This window comes from Salarias fasciatus, chromosome 7, assembly GCF_902148845.1.
Source record: "Salarias fasciatus chromosome 7, fSalaFa1.1, whole genome shotgun sequence".
Classification (NCBI taxonomy): domain Eukaryota; kingdom Metazoa; phylum Chordata; class Actinopteri; order Blenniiformes; family Blenniidae; genus Salarias; species Salarias fasciatus.
In genome coordinates this window covers 21,472,171-21,487,687 of record NC_043751.1, presented here as the reverse complement: position 1 = coordinate 21,487,687, position 15,517 = coordinate 21,472,171, and the positions used below count along the sequence as shown (strand labels likewise).

Sequence of the window (15,517 nt, the reverse complement as noted above, 5' to 3'; positions counted from 1 at the left end):
GCCACCGTCTTGTCTGCAGCTGGGTGCTCTTGGGGGGCTGAATTTTGGACACTGAATTTGAGACATCGAATTTTTTTACACCGAATTTTTCGAGACGCGCTGAATTTTTTTAGACATTGAATTTTTTTGCACTGAATTTTTTTAAGACATTGAATTTTATTTAAATTAATTTTTTTAGCCATTCAATTTTTTCGCAATGAAATTTTTTACACAGTTAAAATAATTCAGTGCTGGAAATTCAAATGCTTTTAAAATTCAAAGTCAGATTTCGATGCAAAAATAATTCAGGTCTAAAAATTCAAATTCAAAATCAGATGGCACAGATTTACTTCCATAGACTAGGGATTTACTGTTTGGCGTCCTCTGCGGATTTGACCGCAGCCTCTGGTGCCACGAGCGCGTTGGCCGCTGGGAGGCACGCGAGACGCACGGGGACACAGCGCTCGGCGTGCAGCGTGTCCGGGCACGCGCAGCCATCTGGCAGCAGTTTGAATGTGGAGCTCCTCTTCGGAAAGCGGACGCAGCTCAGCGGAGGAGCGCAGAAAACTTCGCGTCTCTTTCTCTCTTTCTCGTGCAAGAAATAATGTTAATGTCTGCGGACGGAGCAGCTCCGTGAAGGCGCTCCGGGAGGAAGCAGGAAGACATGGCAGCCTCTGAACTTTACTCCAAGGTAGGACAACTTCTAATACTGAGTTAGTTGTCTTTGTTTTACAGCGGTGTCTCTGTACGAAACTGAAGTTAGACATTCGTGGTGATGAACGGCCACATGACCAAGTGTTTTACTTCCGCTTGTTTCAAATGTTTACCTGCTTATTTGATAAAAATAAATAAATAAACATCTCCTCAGGAAAATATAAAGTAACTGTCGTCCATCCGAGGGCTGCCCGCTGCCTGAACGGTGTCCAGAGGACATGTCACCCTTCTGTACTTTTCCAGGGTGTCGTGCTGGTTGGATACATCTGACCCTCTCTCCTCTCGTGTCCATCAGCATGCCCGTGTATGGCTCCCAGATGCAGAAGAAGTGTGGAAGTCAGCGGAGCTCGTCAGAGACTACAGTCCTGGCGACCCGACGTTGTCTCTGCAGCTGGAGGATGGCACGGTGAGACCCCACTCCTATCCCTCACCCCCCCTCACCCATCACACTGAGGTGGACATGACTGCCAGGGAGCCCTGCACACAACACAGCTCCATAAATCCACCACTATGGGCTTGTGATGTGAAGGATTATTCAAGGCAGCTGTTTTGTTTGCACATGAATTCTCTGGCAGGACAAGCACCGAGTGTGTGTGGTTTGGAAAGACTGAAATATCTTCTGGGGTAATTTCAGAAAAGGGTGGCTGAGAAGTTTTCTTCTGCTGTTCCTGCAGCTGTGATGTTAAGTTAGGGCATGCACAGCAGGTATGGAAATAAGGTCAGTAAATTATCACCAGGGAACATGAACAGGCCAAGCCCAGAGGCTGGCTGTCAGCTGCAACTGGAGACACATACAATCATATTTTCTTGGTAAACTATTTTTTTCCTTCACATTTACTTCACATTGTAAATGTGCACTGATGTACTCTTTTTTTTCCTGGCACATTTTTAGTTAAACGTGCAATTAAGAACTGTGAGACAAAATTGTGTTGCTGATGAAATACAACTGTTAAAGTCAAATAAGGTCTGCGCTAAACAGAATTGAGCTATCTAATCTTTTTATTTAATTATTTTTATGAGTCTAGATTAACTAATTTAGAACTTTATTTATCCCTTTGGAACAAATACATCAAGACCGTAATGAACAAATTGAAAACGTTTCCCCTCACCTGTCACATGCAGCAGCTTTTTTTCAATTTTCTAGTGACCCTAATATTATCCTTCCTGTCTTTTTGAAGAGTGTTATATCTGACTTCACACAGCTCTAACGCCACATCCACCCTCGAGCCTTTTTCATTTTGATTCTGTCTCACATGTTTTTGTCTTTGATCTTGTTTCATTACGACGTGAACTGTTCTGCATGGCTTTCTGAAGTTTTTCTAGCTACTTAAATTGTGAATTCAGTTGCGTTTTTCTCATTTGAACCTTTTCTGAGTGGTTCATGGTTTGTCTAATAGCTAGTGTTGATATGTGAATCGGGTTTTTATGTTTGTCTTGTTTGTCTGGTGGGAATGTGATGCGAGCTAAGTACAATACTTTTTGTCGCTCATCTATTATCCATTTTCTTTTATGTGACCCCCTTTTTTTCTTTTCAGAACTTGACTAACCTGTTCGCTCAAACAATCCTGCCTCAATGAGAGTTTTCTATGTGAGGCGAATGCTGTCCCTGTAGATGAAATTAACTGATTGATCCTCTCGACTCTTTCCAGAAAGTGGAGCACAAAATAGATCCTAAAACCAAGGAGCTGCTGCCATTAAGAAACCCCAATATCCTGGTGGGGGAGAACGACCTCACCGCTCTCAGCTACCTCCATGAGCCAGCAGTGCTGCACAACCTTAAAGTGCGCTTTATCGACTCCAAGCTGATTTACACCTACTGTGGTAAAGCGCTCCTTTGACTCGCACTATCACTGTCGCAGTAGACTTTGGAGCTTTGCTCACACTGTACACGCTATCGTAAGTCGTCATGCAGATTATTGTATACGAGCCTGCTTTTAAAGGACTACAACACGACATGAAACACGTCTTTAGAATAATGACCTCATCATTATTACATTCAGTATTCAGGTCTCAACAATTTGATTGATTTATTGGGATAATTTGGATCTGTGATGGATCTGACTTTATCTCGCTGTGGACTGCAGGAATTGTTTTGGTTGCCATCAATCCTTATGAGAGCCTGCCCATCTATGAAGCGGACATCATTCACGCCTACAGTGGCCAGAACATGGGGGACATGGACCCCCATATCTTCGCAGTTGCGGAGGAGGCGTACAAGCAGATGGCCAGGTTTAAAAAAAAAAAAAAATCCTGAAATACATTCCTCCTCACGTTTTAGAGCAGGTTAAATTATCACTCCTTTTATACTGGTCACCAGGATTGTCTTTTCTTCACACTCGGTCGGTATGCTCTCTCGCGTTGGTGCAGGAAGGAGAGGAATCAGTCCATCATCGTGAGCGGGGAGTCTGGTGCCGGAAAGACGGTCTCTGCTAAGTACGCTATGCGTTACTTCGCCACGGTCAGCTGCTCCTCGGGCGAGGCCAACGTCGAGGAGCGAGTTCTTGCCTCCAATCCCATCATGGAGGTAAAACTCAACACTGCAGAGGAATGACACGCAATATTAAACAGTGTTACTGAGACACGTGTCTGTTTGTACGCTTTCTTTAGGCTCTCGGAAATGCAAAGACCACAAGAAATGACAACAGCAGTCGCTTTGGGAAATACATCGAGATTGGATTTGATAAGAAGCACAGCATAATTGGGGCTAACATGAGAACCTACTTACTGGAAAAGTCTAGAGTTGTATTTCAGGTGAATTTCATCTCGATTGATTTTACATGCATGCCTTGAGGTGACTGCCTTCACTGTCTGAATGTGGCCCGACTGATCTATCTATATTCTGCATTTTTCTTCACGGTAAATTGATTTAAAACACCCTCATGTTCATGTAATGTTAAGCATGTGCCTCCCGGCAGTGTAGCAAACAACCTAAACACGCAGCGGGTCTGGCACTTTTTTGAAGCATCCAAAGGATATTCTAATGTTCGGATTAATGCTGTCGGTGACAAAAAAAAAAAAAAGTGCTTTTATGAAATTACTTTTACCATTTTACACATTTTCACTTTTCTTTTAGGCTCAAAATGAAAGGAACTATCATATATTCTACCAACTGTGTGCCTCTTCACATTTACCAGAGTTTAAAGCCTTCAAGTTGGGTGTGTACTGCTTTAAAAAAAAAAAGTAACATATGTACAAAGAGATTTATAAGATTAATGTAGAATTTCTATGATGAATGTGTGAAGGTTGTGCAGAAGACTTCCACTGCACCAACCAGGGCCAGAGCCCAGTCATCGACGGAGTGGACGATGCCAAAGAGATGTGCAACACCAGGAAGGCTTTCTCTTTATTGGGTGAGAGTTTCAATGCATTTCAGCACAGTTGTTACAAGGGACTTTATACAGTTTTGAATTTGTGAAACTTTTCTATTGTCTTCTAAGTGTTTGAGATGCACTGTGCATGTTTAAATGCATGTTCATCAATACTTTACATGATTGCTTGTTTTCATTGTAGGAGTTGGAGACAGTGATCAAATGGAAATTTACCAGATTCTTTCAGCAATTCTCCACCTTAGCAACGTGGAGGTGAAAGAACAGTCGGCGGACAGATGCAGCATCTCGGTAAACACCGAACTACACACAAAATTAGGAATGGAGGTTTTGCCAAATGTTTTATCTCATTATAATTAATGTTAACGTGTCTCCAGCCAGATAATGTTCACCTGGTGGTTTTCTGTGAGCTCCTGGGGGTGCCTTGTGAGGAAATGGCGCACTGGTTGTGTCACAAAAAACTCAAGACCACCACGGAAACCTACGTCAAGCCCGTGTCCAAAACGAACGCGCTGAACGGCCGCGACGCCCTCGCCAAACACATTTACGCCAGACTCTTCAGCTGGGTCGTGAACAGCATCAATGCTGCCTTGAAATCTGCGGGGAAACAACGCTCATTCATCGGTGTGCTCGACATCTATGGGTGTGTGTGTGTGAATGTCACTTTTGCTCCTCCTGCTATATTCCACTCAGAGTCAGTGTTTAAATGTAAATGTTTGCCTCTCTTCAGGTTTGAAACATTCGATATCAACAGCTTTGAACAGTTCTGCATCAATTATGCGAATGAGAAGCTCCAGCAGCAGTTCAACATGGTATCTTTTGGTCTTTTTGCTGTTTAACATATTTGTGTTCAGTTTTATCATACGATGCTAGTAAACAGTGTAACAATGACTGAATGAGCTGGATTTATTATAGAGATTATAATATTCTTTCAAACACGCCATAAAGTTAACTGCTTGGCAAAAACCACCAATGTAGAGCTTTAAATGCTCATGTTAGCTGGTGGAAATACTTGGGAAAACTACATCCAAGTACGCTGCGTCTCCCCCCAGCATGTCTTCAAACTGGAGCAAGAGGAGTACATGAAGGAAGAGATCCCCTGGACGCTCATTGACTTCTACGACAACCAGCCGTGCATCGACCTCATCGAGGCCAGGCTCGGAGTCCTGGACCTCCTGGACGAGGAGTGCAAGGTTTAATGGAAATTCTGCTTTCTGAAAGACTGTTTTGTTACGTCGTGGAGCCTCCACCTCACCACGTTTGGAGGTAGTGAGTAATGCAGTGACTAAGTGATGTGTCAGCATTTCCTTTTTCCACAGATGCCCAAAGGCTCTGATGACACATGGGCACAGAAGCTGTACAACACCCTGCTGAGGCAGAACGCTCACTTTGATAAACCCAGGCTGTCCAATAGAGCTTTCATCATCCACCACTTTGCAGACAAGGTGAGACACCGGTTGGCACATCGCAGGGAGAAGTCAATCATGGGTGCTGAAGGAATTTGCCAACAGGGTGTTAAGGAATTTTCTTTTTTAACCAGTTTAGATCACAGTGTTTTCAAGTTGTTGCACATAAGTGTGTGTAAGTCCACGACTTGTCATAGGCATGTGTGACCATGTCTGCTGTGTGCGCTGGAATTGCTGCCAGCTCACATGAGCCTGAACTAAACAAATAGATGAAAAACTGACTCGTATTAACTAACTCGAACGTCCCTGCTATGCTGTCCATGCCAGTAGCGGGAATGTGTGATTATTTAGAAATTTTGAACCACTGTGGGCAGGCTACTTGATCCTCTGCAGGATTATAATCTTCCCTCTTTAATCCAAAGAGCCCTGTCTGATCTGGTCTTTTTTATGTCTAGGTGGAGTACCAGTGTGTGGGCTTCCTGGAGAAAAATAAGGACACAGTCAATGAGGAGCAGATAAACGTGCTGAAAAAGACCAAGGTAAAATAACTTAGTGTCACTTCTTGGCATGGGATTAGTCTGCTTTTGTGGAGTCAGAGTAAGATTCATATGCCAGGACCTTTTCCACTGCCAAAAAGCCCCAAAGCAAACATTAAATAATAACGCTGTGGTGGAAGTTCATGGGAAACACTCCCTGGAATTGTTCAGCTCAAACTATTGGAGGAAATGGGCCTCCTGTGAATGTTGGAGGGAAAACACTGCCACCTGCTGTTCACTCTTGTATTTGCGTTTTGCTGCTGAAAATAAATAAAATGAATGTTTTCAGTTTAATTTGCTGCTCAAGCTGTTTGAGGATGGAGAGAAGGCGTCCGGTTCCCCCAGCAAGAAAAGTGGCGTCAGTGGAAGAGCGGGGCCGACTCAGAAGGACAACAGGAAGACTGTTGGACTGCAGGTGAGCTTTATCTCGTATTGAAAGAGTTTCATGCCCTACTCTGAAGATAAATCAGCAGTGTGACCACTTGTAAATGTATTTATAATTTTATTTCCACTGAGTTTCTGTTGTTTTCAATACATCTGATAACAGTCTAAATAGAGAGATAATATTTAACAACGTTGATTCAGGTAGATGCAGTTATTTTTTTACATTAAAATGAGTAATCTTTCTTTTTCTTTGTTTAGTTTCGACAGTCTCTGCATTTGCTGATGGACACACTGAACGCTACGACCCCTCACTATGTACGCTGCATCAAACCCAATGATCATAAAGCTCCATTCACGTGAGCATTCCTTTCATACTCATGTAATTCAGCTAGTAAGGGAAAAAAAAAACAAAGTTAAGGATGTTTGATTCATTTGTGTTATTTCCTGTCCAGCCTGGATCCTGTGAGAGCGGTGCAGCAGCTTCGAGCTTGCGGTATCCTCGAAACAATCCGGATCTCAGCGGCAGGTTTCCCATCCAGGTAGCGCCTCGTCAGCAAGATTCAGTTCATAAAGCTACATTCAGCTTTACTGATGCACTGTGCTGTGTTGATAATTATCATTTTAAACTTTTGTACAGTGCTATATAATAATATATTTTTCAGGTGGACCTATCAGGAGTTTTTTAATCGCTACCGGGTCCTCATGAAGCAGAAAGATGCTCTTCCTGATAGAAAACAGACCTGCAAGAATCTTCTGGAAAAACTCATCCAGGTCTGTTTGATTTGTGTAAAAGAAAACACTCAAATAATGTTGGTGACAAAATTAAAGTAATCTGTATTTTGCTCCAAGGATGAAGAGAAGTACCAGTTTGGCAAAAACAAGATCTTCTTCAGGGCCGGCCAGGTGGCCTATCTGGAGAAGCTGCGGTCCGACAAGCTGCGTTTGGCGTGCGTCCGCATTCAGAAAACCATCCGCTGCTGGCTGGCCCGCAAGAAGTATCTGAGGATGAGAGAGTCGGCCGTCACCATTCAGAAACATGTGCGGGGCCACCAGGCTCGCCGGTGAGTGGAGACAAGGCCAGCAGCCGATCAGCCCTGTGAAGGTCTCGAACACGTTCCTCAAACGTCTCATTTCTGACAGTTATGTCAAGTTCCTGCGGCAGACCAGCGCAGCCGTTATTATCCAGCGAAACGTGCGAATGTGGGCCCAAAGGAGACGATACCAGCGGCAGCGCTCTGCTGCCGTCGCTATTCAGTCCCTCTGGAGGACCTACACGGCCAGAAAGAAGTACCAGAAGGTGTGTTTCATTTTAAGGAATAAATCGTTTTTCCGTGTGAAGATCCACAACACGGTGATGTTTTAACTGAACTGATCATGAACACTAACACAAGCTTTTAGGTTTGTGGAGTTTCAAAGGGATTTTCATTTTTGGATGTTATCATGTTAGTTTTTGGGTTTAATTTAGAATAGGTTTCTCCTTTTTTTGTAAATATTTAATTTAATTTCTGTCTCAAAACCAAGCAAGTAGCTTCCATCTATTGTCAAAGTTGTCACTCTTTTTTTTTCTCCAAGCTTTTTTTATATAGTGAACTTTAATCGTATGTTAAACTTTTCTTTCTTCACAATAACTTGCTCGTCCTCTTAGCTGATATTTTGCTTTCAAACTCCAGTCTTCATAAATGTTTTCTCTTGTGTCCACAGATGATGTTTGAGCAGAGGACGGTGGTCCTTCAGAAGTGGGCGAGAGGCTGGCTGGCCCGGCGGCGCTACCGACGCGCCCTGGCAGCCGTGGTCTTGCTGCAGAGCTGTGTGCGTCGCATGAGGGCCAGGAAGGAGCTGAAGAAGCTGAAAGTGGAGGCGCGCTCGGTGGAGCACTTCAAGAAGCTCAACGTCGGCATGGAGAACAAGATCCTGCAGCTGCAGCACAAGATCAATGAGCAGGTGAGCGAACCGTGAGCCTCAGTGTGAAAGCATATATGTGATGTTTACTAGTTTACTTTGGAGTCTACCAATAATAAGGACGCCGATCAGCCGTGAGGTCATTGGGAGTTTTTATATCACATGGCGAGCATGAGTGTGTACGACTCTCGCCCCGCAGCACAAAGAAAACAGAGAGCTCAGTGAGAGAATGAGCGCTGTGACGAAGACTCTGGCTGCAGACAGAGACAAACAGTGCAGCGAGATAGAACAGCTTCGGAAACTGGAGCAAGAGGCCAGAACCAAAGCAGCCAGGCTCCCCTCGCTACTGGAGCAGCTCACCTTCCTCCAGCACGAGCTGGAAGTAACCCGCAAGGAGAAAGACGACCTGGAAGAGCAGAGCAACATCTACAGGGAGCAGACGCAGAAGGTGAGCCGGTCAGGCCTGGAAGCTTCACTTCAGTTGCCCCTCTTATTTATCAATATTGCTTGAAATATTTACTGAAAACACATGATCATGGATTCTCAACAGGTGGTAGATGAGCTTAATATGAAGAATAACGTGCTGAAGAGCAACATAGACGAGCTGAACAAGCACATCCTGGAACAAGACCAGCAGCTGACAGGTACAGAACTTTAAACCCCTTCAAGGCTCGCTTGTAGTGACCGAATGCAGAATAAATGATGATATATGTTCTCTCTCAGACATCAAGACCAACAATGAGAACACCAAGCAGCTGGAGACGGACTTGGCCGAGGAACGATCCCGCTACCAAAGTCTGCTGAGTGAACATCTGCATCTGGAGGAGAGACACAAAGACCTGAAGGAGGAAATGGATTTCAGTCCTGTGAGGAGCTTCATGTGTTTTTCATTACGCGAACATTTGATAACAACAGTTTGTTTGATCATTACAAAAACAATGCACATTTCTTAACTTGAATTTTATTGTTAATGAAACAAAAGCAGTCCTGTGCTGTTCTGTATGTGACGTGCTGAGGTTAGCGAGCTATGCAGCGAGACACAGCTTGTCCTGTCTTGTAAACCCAGAGTTTCGTCTGCCTTGCCAGATTGACAAATAGCTAAAACACACACAGACAAACCTTAGCAGCTGAAGACAAACTGGGTCACGTTTTTACCAACAGCACAAAACTGGCATCGCTTCAATTGGACTTACTTTAGCTTTTTTAATGTGTGATTGATTCACTAAAGTTTAATCTATGTTTGGTCGTTTGTGCAGTAAAACTATTTTCATCTCATTATTCATCTTATTCACTTTGTCGTGTGTTCCTTCTGCTTCTGTTAGAGTTCACGCAAATCCAGTCACAAGAGGACGGACTCCAACTACAGCAGCAACTCGTCTGAGTTCAGTCAGAGTCTGGGCTCCACGGGCGACGAGGACGGCTCGCCTCCGCCAGAGGTACGACAGAAACGCTCACCGTTCACTGCGCTGAGCTCGTTATCAGCTCAGAAAACACCGTGTGGAGCTTTAAACGTTAAATATTTAGTAGTTTGTTGGAAATTCTTTTTATCTGTCAGATTGTAAAACAAATAAAAATTATAGACATCTGGAGGAAAACTGTTTTCTGGCTTTTTTTTTTTTGAGTTTTAATCAGTTCGTGAAGGAACTCATTGCCAGTTGTTGCTGTATTTTCTTTTTAGGATGAAGCCGAGGCTGCTGTGGACCTGCCGATCCTTCTGAAGCTCCAGAGGAGAGTGAAGGAGCTGGAGCAGGACAAACAGGCACTAATGGAGCAGCTGGATAAAAAGGAGGAGGCGCAGCAAGAAAAGGCTAAAGTATGAAGCGTCGAATAAATGAAAAATTAAACTTCGTATGCATTTGTTAATTTAAGTAATTATGATAAGTGTGATATTTTGTTATCTTCCCAAAGGAGGCGGAAAAGCAGAACTCTGTTGGTAGAGTGGAGCTGGACCTGGAAACACTGAAGGTGGGATTTTATTATTATAACATTCATAAGGAGGATTTAGTCTGTAGTTCACCATTTGTTACCTTTTGTGTGAAACTTTTTTTAACACTGAAATATACATAATAATAATTTTGTTGATCCATGGAAACATTTTCATGCAGCGACAAGAACTTGAGAACGAGAACAAGAAGCTGAAGCAGGATCTGAATATGCTGCGGAAGTCTCTGACCAGCGAGCACGGCGACGCGGCGCCCCCTGCGCCCGGCTCCCAGCCCTACAACATTCTGCTGGACCAGCTCAGCTCGTCCAACGAGGAGCTGGAGATGCGGAAAGAGGAGGTGCTGCTCCTCCGCTCACACATGGTCCGGCAGGAGGCTCTGAAACACAAGGTCAGAAGCTACAGTTTATAAAGAGCGAATTCAACTTTGACATTTGTCAAGAGGCTTCAGTGTAAAAGTGAAACAGGGGTAATAATGGGAAAAAACTGTTTTATCTCTTTTGTGGCTGCCTGCCAGGACTCTGCTCTTGGAGAAGTCGTGAGTTTAGATCTCAGTGAAATTCCCTCATATCAAGATATTGACAGGTAAGATTATGAGTATTTTCCCTAAATTCTTCAGCTTATGTGAACTTCACACAGTAATCCGTCAGCAAAACATCTCATAGAACTATTACTTTATTTACTGCATAATCACACTTTTAATATGAAAAATAATTGCTGATCTAACATTTCGTTTACGGTATATTTTGAAAGATTATCCCCTTCTGGTTTTTCTATCGTAGCATCAAACTTTGACTTGCATGTCGTCTCATATTAATCATTGATGATCGTCCTCAGATCCAAAGACATTCACACTCTGAATGAAGACGGAGAGCTCTGGCTGGCTTATGAAGGCTTGAAAGAGACCAACAGGTGATTATCAAATGAAACTTTTAAAAAGCCGTGAATATTTCGTCTCGTGTGTAAATATAACGCTAACGTGAAACGTATGGCTGCCTGTCCATCGTGAAGAATTCTGGAGTGCCAGATGCGGGAGCAGGGACACGTTCACAGTGAGAAGCTGAAGAAGCTTTCTGAGGAGGTGAGCAGGTTAAAGAATGAGAAGGAGCAGCAGCAGAAGCTCTTTGCTCAGAACCTCCTCCTGCCTGAAGATGCCCGGATTGAGGCGAGTCTGAAGCTTGAGATCACACGACTCACCAAGGAGAACCTGGTGAGTCCGCCTGCTGTTCACACCCTGGAGATGCTTTCACAATAGCAGCGCTCTTCCAAGATAAATGTTAGTCATATCTGCCTGGTGTGTGTGTGTTTTCTTTTTGCAACATCACTTGTCTCTGCCATTCACAAACATCTTGCTTGTTCTGACCTTTACTCTGGTCTGTCGTCTCGTTTTAGGAACTCCTGGAGGACGGGGAAAGACAAGACAAAGCCATCCGGAAACTGAAAAAACAGCTGAAATTTTACCAGAAAAAGGTTGAAGATTATGAAGGTAACCACGAGGAACGTGCTCAGGTGTTTCCTGGACGTCGTTTCTGTCATTTACTCCGTTGTCTCGTTGTGCTTAGCGAGCCTTCAGCAGAGATACACAGCCTCCATGATGAACGCGCCGGTCAGAACAGTCCATATCACCCGGAAGGAGAAGGAGTATCAAGGCATGTTGAAGTACAAACAGGGCGAGGAGCAGCGTCTGCTGAAGAACCTGGTCACAGGTATCCCAAACCAGCGCCGTCAACACATCTTTCTCCACTGCTCCAGATATTTACGTGAAGAATAGCAGAGTTACTGTCTTGTTATTAAATTCTTCTTTTTTCTCCAGATCTGAAGCCTCGCGGTGTCGCCGTCAGCTTCACTCCAGGACTCCCAGCCTACATCATCTTCATGTGCCTGCGATACGCAGACAACGTCAACAACGATCAGAGAGTCAGCGATCTGCTTAATTCAACCATCAGCAGCATCAAAGGAGTCATTAAGGTGCAATTTATGAATCTGAACTATCTTAATAATGTAAGTTATGGCTTCCTTTCTTAAACAAAGCATTTTTTATCCCCACGATGTTGTCTGTAGAGGAAAGGAAATGACTTTGAAGTGGTGTCTTTCTGGCTGGCCAACACCTGCCGGCTGATGCACTGTCTGAAGCAGTACAGCGGAGACGAGGTGAGCTTAAAGCAACAGCGTTCACGGGTAAACATGCTCTGCATTAACCCAGAATATCTCTGTTCCATGGACTGCAGGTCTACGCGAAACACAACACGGCCAAGCAGAACGAGCAGTGCCTGAGCAATTTTGAACTGTCGGAGTATCAGCAGGTGTTTGGTGACTTATCAATCCAGATTTACCGTCAGCTGATCAAATGCATGGAGGACATTCTGCAGCCCATCATCGGTGAGCGAGTGTAAATCTATCCAGCAGGATAACTGGTCTCACGTCCTCCATAAACGGAAAGTTTATGTCTATATTTCTAGTGGCAAGCATGCTGGAGCACAACGCCGAGCAGGGTGTGCTGGGCGCCAAGCCGACGGGCATGAGGAAGAAGAGCAGCTTGTCGGAGGAGGGCGTGGCCACGGTGGAGGTCCTCCTGCAGCGCCTCAGCCTCTTCCACAGCACCATGGGCCAGCACGGCATGGACCCGGAGCTCATCAAGCAGGTGGTGCGCCAGCAGTTCTACATCATCTGCGCAGTCACGCTCAACAACCTGCTGCTGAGGAAGGACATGTGCTCCTGGGGCAAAGGCCTGCAGATCAGGTAGCGCTCTGAAAACACACACCGCTGGAAAACACACGCGCATGTGGCATGTTGAGGTTAGCTTAGTTACAAGAATGGTGAGATGAATTGCAAAATGTAAACAAAACATAAATGTTGATTTAAACATCTTATAAATCTGTTTTCTTTATAATGAAAAGTAGAAAATATTTTTTGAGCTGTGAGACTTGGGAAAAGTCCATATTTAACATTGTGTAGCGTTTCTATAAAGAGCCTGCCAGGTTCATGTCACTGCTGGTGTCCATCCAGTACGCTGGAGATCCAGGAGAGGAATGTTGTGTCATTGTTGTGTCTTATAGGAACTCAGTCATCTTGGATTTACTTAGTGGGAGTTTCTCTTTTATAATGTGCCAGGATTTTTCCATTGGTGTAATCAGGTCAGGTCATGAGGCCATGCTGGAGTGACGGATGCAGAAAACCACTGGTGCACTGGTGTTTTCTTAGAAAAAACCCCCATTAGATTCATGTCTTTTCTTGTTGCAGGGCAGTCTTTCACTACTTTTGTGCATGTGGTTGATTTTGATTAGCTACTTTCGTGTCCAGTCAGTCCTCAGTCAGGCTCAGAGAATTTTATCAATTTACTGTTGCACTTTATAACATTTTAGCCAAAAATTCACATTTATAATTTTACCAGCTTGTGTCAGACACTGTCGCGGCCCACTGCGCCATCATGTGGTACAAAGAGGTATTGTTGGTTCTATCAGTTGATTTACATCACATCACATTTGGTAAAACATTTTCAGACTGCTGTTCACTCTCATTTTGTGTATTTTCTTCAAACTGTATTTCAAAGTGAAAAAAGTTGCTTACGGCGCCTTTTAAAGTATGAAACAAATAACAGTCTGATGTTTTGAATGATTTAGCTGCACAAAAATAATCTGCTTTTCCTCCTTATAAGCATTTACAATTCAATCTTATGAAATCTACATGTATATTCATCTCCAGAGATTTAAAAGTGAAAACCGGCTTCAGCAGGTTAACTTACCTTCATTCATAGAAGCATTTCCTGTGGTTTTTGTCCGCTGTGCGCATGACTTTAATCAGTTCTGCGTTTCCACGCCGCCCGTCTGGTTCCAGGTTCAATGTTTGGCAGTTGAACGAGTGGCTGGTGGAGCGGGAACTGACGGACTGCGGCGCCAAGGACACCCTGGAGCCGCTGCTGCAGGCCGCGCAGCTCCTGCAGATCAGGAAGAGCACGGAGGCGGACGCTCAGGCGATCTGCAGCATATGCAGCGCCCTCACCGCAGAGCAGGTGCCGCCTCAGCAGAGCCTCGGGACGCAGCAGGATCCAACAGTGTTTTTACTCCTGCTCTGACTGTTTGGTTTTCTTTGCAGATTGTTAAACTGTTGACGCTGTACACCCCGGTGAATGAGTTCGAAGAGCGGGTGGACATTAACTTCATCACGACTATTAAAGTGAGTCCAATTTAAGCCTGTTTATTGTCGGTCTTGTCATCAGGGATATGGTTTCTAAACATCTCTTCCATCTCTCGTTGATCGTTTCAGAGCCTTTTGAAAGACAGGGTTGAATCCTCCACTTTAATGATGGACACCAAGAAGATCTTCTCGGTCACCCTGCAGTTCTCGCCGTCCTGCGTGGCTCTGGAGACCATTCAGATCCCCGCCAGCCTCAACCTGGGCTTCCTCAGTCGGATCTGAACGGACGGCATCTGAAACCTGCACCGCTGGTGTTTCTGTTGTCGTGAACATGTTTGAAAGATTTATCCAAACCAAAGTTTGTACCTGTGAAAGTATTTTTATCTTTGACAGCAAGAATCCAAAACACAATATCAGCCTGTTTACATGTTTGTAGTGCTTAAAAGCCAAAGAGAAAGAGAATAAGCTCTTTTAAGAAGCCACGTCTTTTCACAGGGTCATATCGCACACTGACTCGTTCTCATGTCCACAGGTCAGACTGGGTTTTAATATTGACTCTGGAAATGTGTGTTTTCATGTGTTGGTTCCACCAGTGTTTTTTGTTTTTTTTTTCTATGAACTGGACTGTTTTCATTGAGATATCCCAAAAAAAAGAGTATTCGTGAGCAATTTTGAACTGCTGTTTGTCTCACTTAAATGTAAACTTGCCTCGGCACGAATTTCAAATGCACTGCTTTGTTTCTTTAACTTAACATTTCTATAACTATTGAGATCCGTTCATCAGTATTTATGCTCGTGCAAGGTGAAATAACGGAGAAGAATTCTAGAATATATGTATTTAACAAGTCTTATCATGCTGTTGGTCAAATAAAAGGCTGGCTTTTCAGAAAGATGGTCCTGTGGTCTTTGACATACTTGTGGATTCCCACATCAGTCCTGATTTTTTTTTCTTTTTTTTTTTTACTTTTATTTTTCTAATGGTACATTTATTCATTTATCATTTCTTTAGACAGATCAGTGATACAGTTTGAAATAACGACCAGACTGAAAATTATGTAAATGTGCTTCAATCATGCCTCAGATTTGTTGAACTAGTTTGTTATGGACTCATATTGTATTCAACTGTAGATTGAAAACAAAAGTTAAACAGTACAGAGAAGGAAAATGTGTTAACTGTAAAAGTCATGTAGTTTTTAA

At 43.7% G+C, this 15,517-nt stretch overlaps 1 protein-coding gene across 1 annotated transcript; it reads left to right on the top strand.

Moving 5' to 3' along the window:
- The first annotated feature begins 537 nt into the window (after positions 1–537).
- On the top strand, positions 538–15,180 carry LOC115392205 (unconventional myosin-Va-like). The gene is made up of 40 exons (XM_030096748.1): positions 538–670; positions 989–1,099; positions 2,343–2,514; positions 2,778–2,922; positions 3,061–3,217; positions 3,301–3,444; positions 3,767–3,848; positions 3,936–4,043; positions 4,204–4,310; positions 4,397–4,662; positions 4,750–4,831; positions 5,072–5,212; positions 5,339–5,464; positions 5,881–5,964; positions 6,251–6,376; positions 6,604–6,701; positions 6,798–6,884; positions 7,008–7,116; positions 7,195–7,406; positions 7,486–7,642; positions 8,047–8,286; positions 8,444–8,692; positions 8,795–8,888; positions 8,968–9,110; positions 9,567–9,680; positions 9,923–10,057; positions 10,153–10,209; positions 10,350–10,577; positions 10,704–10,771; positions 11,024–11,098; positions 11,198–11,396; positions 11,579–11,672; positions 11,749–11,892; positions 12,000–12,154; positions 12,248–12,337; positions 12,415–12,565; positions 12,646–12,925; positions 14,021–14,195; positions 14,279–14,359; positions 14,450–15,180. The coding sequence occupies exons 1-40, from the start codon at positions 644–646 to the stop codon at positions 14,600–14,602; spliced, it is 5,466 nt and encodes a 1,821-aa protein (XP_029952608.1). The 5' UTR covers positions 538–643; the 3' UTR covers positions 14,603–15,180.
- Positions 15,181–15,517: the final 337 nt, after the last annotated feature.

Bases quoted from the DNA above. Each gene is read 5' to 3' on its own strand.
- LOC115392205 (XM_030096748.1), top strand. From the start codon at position 644: ATGGCAGCCTCTGAACTTTACTCCAAG. The intron at 2,515-2,777 runs GTAAAGCGCTCC...TGTGGACTGCAG, and splicing joins GCTGATTTACACCTACTGTG to GAATTGTTTTGGTTGCCATC. The intron at 12,155-12,247 runs GTGCAATTTATG...TGTTGTCTGTAG, and splicing joins GCATCAAAGGAGTCATTAAG to AGGAAAGGAAATGACTTTGA.